General features: G+C 34.9%; 1 protein-coding gene across 8 annotated transcripts in view; it reads right to left on the bottom strand.

Moving 5' to 3' along the window:
* Positions 1-203: 203 nt before the first annotated feature.
* TBL1XR1 (TBL1X/Y related 1) overlaps positions 204-10,509 on the bottom strand; it is a 188,984-nt gene continuing 178,678 nt past the window's right edge. For all 8 annotated transcript variants that reach the window (XM_023739357.1, XM_023739356.1, XM_023739362.1 and 5 more), the window contains 2 exons: positions 5,978-6,079; positions 204-5,011 (listed from right to left, as the gene is read on the bottom strand). In XM_023739357.1, coding sequence (XP_023595125.1) covers positions 4,985-5,011; positions 5,978-6,079 — 129 coding nt within the window. In that variant the 3' untranslated portion in view covers positions 204-4,984. The remainder of the gene's footprint in view (positions 5,012-5,977; positions 6,080-10,509) is intronic.

The following is a 10,509-nucleotide window of genomic DNA, read 5'->3' as shown; positions in this document are numbered from 1 at the left end:
ACGGGAGAGAATTTTATGTTATAAGGCTAAATCAGAGCAAAAAAGTTTATTCTACCATAGAACGCTGGAGGAATAAAAAGCAATTAAAATGTAAACAAGAAGTTGTAAACAAGAAGTAGCAACCCTCTCTCTTTACTTGACCAGTATATAGTCTATACAAACTACACAGATATCAACAGTTTTATATATGTACACAGCCAACATAATATCAAAATATATTTTATTCTGGACCTCTTTCAGATCTGATCCAAATTACAGTTGTCAAAGCGATACAATGCGAAGGGAAACCGCAACAATAACAACAACGAAAATGTGCCTATGAAGGACCAAAGGGTCATTGAGGACAAATCATTTGTGATGTTGAACCCAAAACATCATTAAGTGTAATTAACATGGTCCAGGACAGCATAGAACTGTATCAGTCTTCCTTACACAATAATCATGAAAACTGAACAATAAAAGTTCTTTAACATGTACAAAAAACTGTCATGGGCTGGTTTACACTTTTACAACAGTTTTAAAGTTAACTGGATAACTAAAGAAATGATGCAGACATTTTAATCCAGTGCTATAGGTAGGCTCACAGAATTAGACCCAAAGGATTTGTAAAAATCAAAATGAAAACATTAGAGCTACAATGTCAAAGTCAGGAAAGAAGAAAATTACTTCTGTATTCAGGGATTACAGACCTACAAAATGTAGTTCTGTAGTATGTTTTGCTTTTAATGAGATGGATAAGTACATCAGACTAGATACAACATGCAGAATGTTTTCCTGAACTTATCCAGAAATTCCAAAGAAAACATCATGAAACAGCTTACTAGGAAAAAAACAAACAAACAAAAAAAAACGCCCTAATCACCCTGCTTCAACACTGTCAACATAAAGGCAGAAATAAAGAATGCTATTAATACCTCAGAACTACTAGTATAAGACATCAAATTTCTAAATCAGTGTATTAAAAAAGTGAACACTTCCTCTTCTTCTTCTCTTGTCTACATTTAACTAGAATCATGTTAAAAACATTTGATACTGAATGTGAAACTTCAGAGCCACTACTGGAAGGAGTAATTCATAACTTCCCTACTCTCCTTCCATCCCTGCTGATTCAGGAAAGGGGGGGAAACCACCAAAAAACTAGGGTCTCTTGTAGATTTGCTGCTGTTCCCCAAAATGTTGGCATTTGCTGCCATGCCACAATGTTGGTCCACTGAAAATAGGATTTCTGCAGAAACTGTCAACATTAATTCACCATATGCAAGTACCATCCTTAGCATGCAAGAAGAAACACAAGTTCTGTAGAAATGTACTGTGTGCTTAAGAAAATGAAAACTGTTGTAAAATGAGTAAATGGCATTGCATTTGAAATTTATTTTTCTGCTTTTCTAGTAAAAACTTGCCATTTTTGTTTACAGAAGGATGGTCATTTGCAATTCCTTTTTAAGAGCAAAAAAAAAAAAAGCATACTCCTCTTCAGGCCTCTAGTCAGTAATTTACATTACTCTTAAAATCATTCTACATAAACAGCTCCTTAAAAATAGTACTCTCTCATTAAATCTAATTTGACAGAAAGAAGTTTAAGAAAAAAAGGAGTGCTTTATAAGTGAAAAAGTACAAATCTTTGGCCTTTCTCTTGACATTTTTACATGTCAAAAAGCAAAAAACCTTCATGTAATTCCATCTAGTGATTACTTTTTGCACCATAATTTGTTTTTTACACCACAAAAGGAGGCACTTTCAGTATCTGTGTAAGGTGTTTAATCCTAAGACATACTTACCTAGAGAATAATTAAACACAATTAGATACACTCTAAGACCCATTAGGAAATGAAAAGTTCCCACTTTTAAAAGTCATTTATAAGTCAGTGATGGTACCTGATCAACAACAGGAAATGGGAATTGGAACAAATTGTAAGAATTGATGGGATTACCGCCACGGATAAGAACAAAGATGTTCCTTTATGATGTTTAAGAGTGACAGCTGCTCTTTCTTTAGTCTTTTAATCAATTAGTATTCATTCAAGTTTTCCTTTCTTACTTAAAATTATCATAATAACTGATATCATAATAAGATTCCTTTCTTACAGTAGCTTATACAACAATGATATATAATCAATACCATGGAGGGGTAAAAAAAAAAAAAAAACTACTGGATTCAGGTGATCTTCAGGAATAAGTTCTCAGGAAAAAAAAAAAAAAAGAAGGGAAATTAAACAAGAACCTCAAATATAGAACTTCACAGGCTGTGAAACTCGATCTCTTGCAATCATATGTTACTGCTCGAATTAGAGACAGTCTTATTTTTGTCTATTGGAGCAGCATCGTGGCACATCAGCAGGCAATGAGGATGTTGAGAACAGCAGCAAAAATAAATAAATAATCGTATGCTCATAAAGAACCCAAGCCTACATAATGGATACCTTTCAAATAAGTTTATACTTAGAAGACCCAAGACTTCAGGATATTAAAGCTCTGTATTTATAATCTTTTATATGTCCTATTGTGGCTATTATGCTTAAGTAAAATAGCTACAGATTAAAAAGAGAAACAAAACCAGAAAAGATGACAATACCATAAAAATGTAGCTGTCTATTTTGGCAGCTATGTTGCAGAATTTCTTGACTATCTTTTAATTGGCTGGGAAAAAAAAAAATCACTAACTGTTATGCAAATGAATAAATTGTCCATATCAAAATACAAAAGTACTATCAATAATCACCTCTTTCAGATTTAAATTCAGTGCAATTGACAAATGCATCGCTAAAGGAAAATGCAGCTTAAACATACTCAAAACATTTGTGTCTATTCCTGGGAGCACATTTAAAAATTATTGCACAGATTTTTTTATTTTTATTTATTTTTTTAAACAACAACAGAGGTCAACCACAGATGTGGACCTCCAGCAATAAAAGCAGGATTTCAAGTGCCAGATACTCAGCATATTAGGTTTCCTACATAAGTCACAGGGTAATAGTTCTAAATATCTATAATGTGTTCCAAAACCCTAAAAACAGCTGGCACAAAACCATCATGAATGACTGTCTCTCTGGATGTAAATTTTAAAAAATATTATTACAGTATCATAGTCCCCACTAACAATAATCGGGGTACGTTTAACAATGTATTATGAAATTGTCTATTTACTCTCTTTACCAATAGCAAATGCTACCCTACCTTAGTAAAACGAAGACTTGCTTCAACCAACGCTGTTTTGTAAAAATAGCAAAAACAACAAATGCTGGAAATCAAAGCTGCATTACTTGGGTTAAATCAGTTTCTATTTAAACTTAAAACACAGGTTAAAATTTTAATAGTAAAGCCCTCAAAATAATTAGTGACAGAAATAGTGTTATAAATTTGCTAAGCTCAATAATAAGCGATTCCTTAATTAAAATCTTTGAGATATAAACTTGACAACTATTCTCTTCAAAATGGAACACTCCTGGATTCTTATGTTAATCATGGAACCCTGTGAATCACACATCTAAACATGGCTTCATGCTGTCATTTGTATTTTAGCTTTTAGCCGCATGAGCACAAGAGGAGATTTGATAACTATTCTTAGGAAAATACTTGATATTATAAACAGATTAAAAGACATGATATAGTAGTGATGAATGAAAAAGAAAAAAAAAATAGCAGCTTAAACCTATCGATTTGAAAACATGTAGTCCCAAGTACCACAAATGCAGAATCAGAGCAGCAGGGAGGTTAGTGCAATTAGACTTTTCTTTTTTTAAATTCTGAATCATTGCTATTTCAAAACACCTTGAAGCAAGTCTTTTGTTTTAAAGATTGTTTTTTGAACTAAGGTAGCGAACATTTTGCCATGTAATGGCAGTGTTATATGCCGTTATCTTGCTTTGTAGAAAGAAAAATACATGAGAGATTTGTAATACTGGAGTTTGATTACATTATATATTAAGCTTCTACACATAATGATGGACACTTTGAGAAGCTATTCCTTATCCAGAAACATTTTAATCTCTTAAAAAAACAAACAACAAACAAAACAAAAAACCCAAATCTACTTTGCTCCTTTTCACAATAGTGCACATTTTAACCATAATTTAGTTATGGCTACAAAACATCAGAAGAATTTTTTTTTATGCATCTTCAATATGGTATTTAAAAAAAAAAAAAAAAAAAAAACATTTTGTGCCCTTCTAGTCTTGAATTGGCAGAAATATGTCCCAAAAAAGAAACTATTGCATTTCAGCCACATCACCAAAAAAAAACCAGAGCATAATACCCTTTTACTGATGTGTCTTAGAGATTGACATGACCAAAGCCATATATTTTTATTTAATTTCCAACTCCCCCTTCCCACAACATGCACCAATTGAATATATGCTCTGGGAGCCATAAAATGTACCAAACATCTACCTCTTCAAAAGAATGCATTAAAATATTTTTAAGAATTTTTTTTGTTTAAAAGGTGAAAAAAAATATAAACAAGAAACTGATTTACTCCCTTACTTCATGCATCCATTAACTAAACCAAAAACAAAGTTTAAAAGCAAGAACAAACTACTGCTGTAAGTTTTTGTAAGTCCATTTTCTCTGTACATACAAACTGCTTACTGAAGGGAAAAAAAGAATATAATCCATGGTGTCTGCTGATTCAAAAGAGAGAAACAAGGCCGTCATTAGTATCCAAAAACTGGTATATGTGTGATCTGCTTTTATAAGGTACATTTCTTTTTTCTTCTGTTTTTCATCTCCAAAACTTCTAAATGCTATTTTGGGGGCACAGCAGATTAGATTCCAGCACTTGGTGAACAGAATTCACAAGCTGTGACAAAACTCTGTCATCTTCAGGGTGCAATTTTGTTTATATACACTGTATGTATATATTTCTTTTAGATTTGGCTGTAGTGGACTGGCCATGGTTCAAGTGGGACTATAGCAGTACATGGGTCAAGGACAGTCATTTTGGCTATGTACACATTCATAGTCGGTCCATGGCTTCCAACTAGTAGCGCTATTTCCGAAGGTCTAATACACAAACCTGTAAGAAATGAAAATAATCAACCAGTGTGTTCAGAATTTTCTTGTACATTGTATATCATTTTAGTTGAACTGTTCTACAGTACAGTTTGCAATCTGTTACACATTTCTCAGTTCACAAAACTAGTAAAGCAATAGTAATCTTGAAATGGGCATTTAACCAAAAGAAATCAGAGAGAACATCTAAGCAGATGGAGGAAAAGAGTTAATACGATAAAGGGGTATGTGCGTGGGGGTGGGGGGGGTGGTAGGGGTGGCATAGTTAAGCTTTTTAGGCACTACTCTCTGTTAACTAAAAAGTAGAAAAAAATGCTCAAAGTAGACTCAAAGTAGACCCATTCCCTGTCTCCTGAGCCCCAATGAAAAATAGTACAGATTATATAAAGCTGTAGTTTCAGTAAAACAGCTAGTGACTATACCCCTTCTAACCTCCCTTTGCTTTGGAAGCCTTAACTAGTATTTCTGTAAAGAGCTGGCCAAGTTCATCGTACAATCTCTCAGTAACACACGTTCCTCAATGCAGGAATCACCTGCCTCTCTATGCCCCTTCCTCTGGAACCACCAACACACTTCTGAAGAGAAGGTGAAACGAACATTTAAAATTCCAATCACTATTTATTCTCTCAGAGTGTTAATTTCACTAATAAAAGTTTACCAAAAAAAAATAACTATTTCTTGATTATGAAAGCTCTCTTCTGCAAAAAAGTCTAAATCTTGTTTACATTTGTTGAATCAATGAATGTGAAAACTATGCCGCCTTCAGGGAAAAATAAAGATCATTATCATATCTTTAAATTTATTTAAAAAAACAAAAACAAAAAACAACTTCTGTATTCTTTTCCAGTCACAGTCACAATACACCAATTTGTTGTGTGTGTGTGTGTGTGTGTGTCTGTGTGTGTGTCTGTGTGTACCTGTTTCTGTATCTGTACCCATATCCCCTTTCGAAACAGGTTACTGTACTTACTGAACCATCTGATGCACTGGCTCCAACTTTGTCTCCTGCTGCATTCCAGCAAACTTCAAAAATTCCACCTGTTCCCCTATAGCTGTGAACTAGAGCACCTGTCTATTAAAAAAAAAAAAGAAAAAAGAACAGAATCACAAAAGTGACAATATATGTCATTATAAATCTAAATTATTGACATAAGGATATTACATGGCTTTATTTCTAGCAATCAGAGTTGGGACTTAGCTTAAACTCCAAAATAAACATAAGTTCAAACACTGGAAAACACCAGCCTGCTCTCAACAGATCACATACATACACATTCAGTTTCTCCAGTGTTGATAAACTTTTTTGCTAAGGTATCTTTGGGCTCTTTGGCACAGTTAATAAAAACTATAAGCAAATATTTAATGTATAAGATGGAATAAATTTTTGTTGTTGTTGTTACACTGTTGTTGTTGAAGGATGCATGACTCTGACCAACATGTAGACAAACAAAATTAATTCAGAATTTCTTTAACAAAACATTCTAAAGAGGAAATAGAACAAACTAGTATAGACAATGCCAGTAAAAGTCTGTTAGTTATTGCATATTTACTAACTAGCCCTTAAGCTAAGGGGGCTATAAAAGAAGCTAATACAAGACATGTACATTATTCTTGAAAGAATTTGTTACACGTTAAAAAAAAAGTTCAACCAGGAACACCAATAATTTTATCATTAATTTAACTGAATCATAGGTATAACTAAATTATTTTATTCCTTTAGCAATAGAAGCAAAAGCATCCAGCTGCCAATGAAGAACTAAAACTCAGCCCAAAAATATATTCACTTATAAAACCAGTATTAAGTAGGGCAAAGTTACAGGCACTGCTATGAAAACTGGAAGGCAATAAAAAATGTGCTTCTGGTGTTCTGCCCTGACAAACCTAACAAGTATCTCTGCAGCTTTATGGTGACACAAGAAGTCAAAGTAGAGGTAGATTATCCACCTAAAAACAGCAGGGCAGCAAACCATGTACCTTGTAAATACCTACCCAGAGGGCGGCCCCTAAGTTAATCACTAGGTTGGAAGACTATGTCTTCACATTCAAATTGGTGATGTTGCACAAACCATAGACACATTGCTATGGCTGATCCCACTAGACAGGCTCAACAGTTTTCTTTCTTGGCTAAAATTTCTCACAATTCATGAGATTAATGGAAAAGACCGTGTACAGTAACTCGTTACTGTTGAGAAGATTCCACTAGGTCTTATGTATCTACAGTTAGGACAGAAAAGAGTGGCACCAACAAAATCTAAAATAAAAATATGAGGTTTAGATAGTAAAATCTACAGAGAAGTTAAAATTTGGGGTTAAAAATAAAAACAATTTTCTTTCAGAAACAATTACGAATTCCTAAGTTTGAATTGGGCTATCATTGTACCACTGAACCAAAACGGCATGGTCAACAAGACAGAGCTATGACATTATGGAAATATTAAACTTCTACCTCATATCATGTGTAAAACATAATTCCAAATGGGTTAAAAATACAATGTAAACCATAAAGCTTGAAAACTTCTATGAAAAAAGTATCAGAGACCTCAGCAGCATCTATACAAGGAAGAATTTATTAAGCTACAAAAAGCAGCAATCAAAAGAAAGATTAATCATTCGAATACATTAACATTAAAAATTTTATATGATAAATACCCCATGAAGAAAATTAAAAGACAAAGAACTAACTAGAAGATCACTGCAATCCATATGACCAAAGAGGATTAGTATCCAAAATGCAAAATGAACTGCAACTAATTACATAAAAATTGAAAAATGTATTAAAAAATAAAAAAGCTACTCAAAAGAGAGACAGTCCAATTGAATTCTAACTACATGAAAAGATGCATAAATTTCCAATAGTCAAGGAAATAATGAAAATTAAAAACAAAATGCTATTTCATAGCCAGCAAATTGGAAAAAATGTCAAAATTAAAAATCTGATAACTCTCAGAACCCAAGCCCGTTGCCATCCAGTTGATTCCTACTCATAGTGACAATACAGGACAGAGTAGAACCAGCCCATAGGGTTTCCAAGGCTATAATCTTTATGGAGGCAGACTGTCACATCTTTCTTCCATGGAGCCGCTGGTGGGTTCAAACCACCGACCTTTTGGTTAGCAGCTGAGTGCGTAACCACTGCACCACCAGGGCTCCGTGATAACCCAATGGATAAGGGAAAATGGGAAATCTTAGATACTGCCATTAAAAGTGTAAACTGGTATAAAGTGGTAACTGTGGAGAACAGTTCAGCATGCATAATCTATGGGCCTAGGATTTCCACTCAAAGTGTGTGCATTACATAAACTTTCACACATGTGCACAAGTAAACATGTACAAGGATATTCATAGCAATGTTGCTGATAATATAAAGTCCATAAATAGGAAAATGAATTTAAAAACTGCAGTATACTCATATACTACTCTAGAGCCATCAATAGAAACCACCATTCTAGAGCAACATATATATGTATATATTATTATTATTGTGTTTTAGGTGGAAGTTTACAGCTCAAGTTAATTTCTCATACAATAATTTATACACATATTGTTATGTGACACTCGTTGCAATCCCTATAATGTGACAGCACACTCCCTCTCTCCATCCTGGGTTTCTCGTGTCCATTCAACCAGCTCCTGTCCCTTCCTGCCTTCTCATCCTGCCTCCAGACAGGAACCACCCATTTGGTCTTGTGTATCTGTCTGAACTAAGACGCACACTCTTCATGAGTATTATTTTATGTTTTATAGTCCAGTCTATTTGTCTGAAGAGTGGGCTTCGGGAATGGTTTTAGTTCTGAGTTAACAAGAGCGTCCAGGGGCCATGGCTTCAAGGGTTCCTCCAGTCTGTCAGGGTCTTCTTATGTGAATTTGAGTTCTGTACCCCACTTTTCTCCTGCTCCGTCAACGACTCTCTGTTGTGTTTCCTGTCAGGGTGGCTACTGGTGGTAGCCGGGCATCATCTAGTTCTTCTGGTCTCAGGCTGATGGAGTCTCTGGTTTATGTGGCCCTTTTGTCTCTTGGGCTAATATTTTCCTTCTGTCTTTGGTGCTCTTCATTCTCCTTTAGAGTGACATGTATTGAAGCAACTAAATTTCAAAAAATATAAAGTGGATAAAAAAATACAAATTGCAAAAAAAATATGTATGATATCATTTATGTACAATTATAACACTCAAAACAGTGTTGTTATTTTTAGGTGCCATCTAGTCTGTTCCAACTCATAGCGATCCTACATACAACAGAATGAAACACTGCCCAGTCCTGCAGCATTGTCACAATTGTTGTTATACTTAAGCCCACTGCCACAGCCACTATGTCAATCCATCTCATTGAGGGTCTTTCCTCTTTTTCGCCGAGCCTCTACTTTACCAAGCATGATGCCCTTCCTGATAACACATCCAAAGTATGTGAGACAAAGTCTCGCCATCCTCGCTTCTAAGGAGCATTCTGGCTATACTTCTTCCAAGACAGATTTGTTTGTTCTGGCAGTCCATGGTATGTTTAATATTCTTCACCAACACCATAATTCAAAGGCATCAATTCTTCCATCTTCCTTATTCATTGTTCAGCTTTCACATGCATTTGAGGTGAACGAAAATACCATGGCTTGGGTGAGGCGCACTTTAGTCCTGAAAGTAGCATCTTTGCTTTTTAACCCTTTAAAGAAGTCTTGTGTAGCAGATTTGCCCAATATAACATGTTGTTTGATTTCTTGACTGCTGCTTCCATGGGCGCTGCTTGTGGATCCAAGTAAAATGAAATCCTTGACAACTTCCATCTTTTCTCCATATATCATAATGTTGCTTATTGGTCCTGTTGTGAGGATTTTTGTGTGAGGTGCAATCCACACTGAAGGCTGCAGTCTTTGATCTTCATCGGTAAGTGCTTCAAATTCTCTTCGCTTTCAGCAAGCCAAGTTGTGTCATCTGCATATATGAAGTTGTTAATGAGTGTTCCTCCAATCCTGATGCCATCTTCTTCATAATAAGCCCAGCTTCTCGGATTATTTACTCAGCATACAGATTAAATAAGTATGGTAAAAGGATACAACCCTGACGCACACCTTTCCTGTCTTTAAACCACAAAAGTATCCCCTTGTTCTGTTCAGATCACTGCCTTTTGGTCTATGTACATGTTCCTCATGAGAAAAATTAAGTGTTCTGGAATTCCCATTCTTTGCAATGTTATCCATAATTTGTTATGATCCACACAGTCAAATGCCTTTGCATAGTCAATAAAACACAGGTAAGCATCTTTCTGGTATTCTCTGCATGCAGCCAAGATCCATCTGACATCAGCAAACATATCACTCGTTACACATACTCTTCTGAATCCAGCTTGAACTTCTGGCAGTTCCCTGTTAATGTACTCCTGCAATCACTTTTGAATGATCTTCAGCAAAATTTTACTTATGTGTGATGTTGCTGGATAATCTCTACATTCTGTTGGATCAACTTTCTTTGGAATGGGCACAAATATGGATCTCTTCCAGTCAGTTGGCCAGGT

The sequence above is a fragment of the Trichechus manatus genome, unplaced genomic scaffold, assembly GCF_000243295.1.
Source record: "Trichechus manatus latirostris isolate Lorelei unplaced genomic scaffold, TriManLat1.0 scaffold00132, whole genome shotgun sequence".
In the NCBI taxonomy this organism is placed as follows: domain Eukaryota; kingdom Metazoa; phylum Chordata; class Mammalia; order Sirenia; family Trichechidae; genus Trichechus; species Trichechus manatus.
Note: the sequence above shows the minus strand (reverse complement) of the source record. Positions and strands in the feature narration are given on the sequence as shown.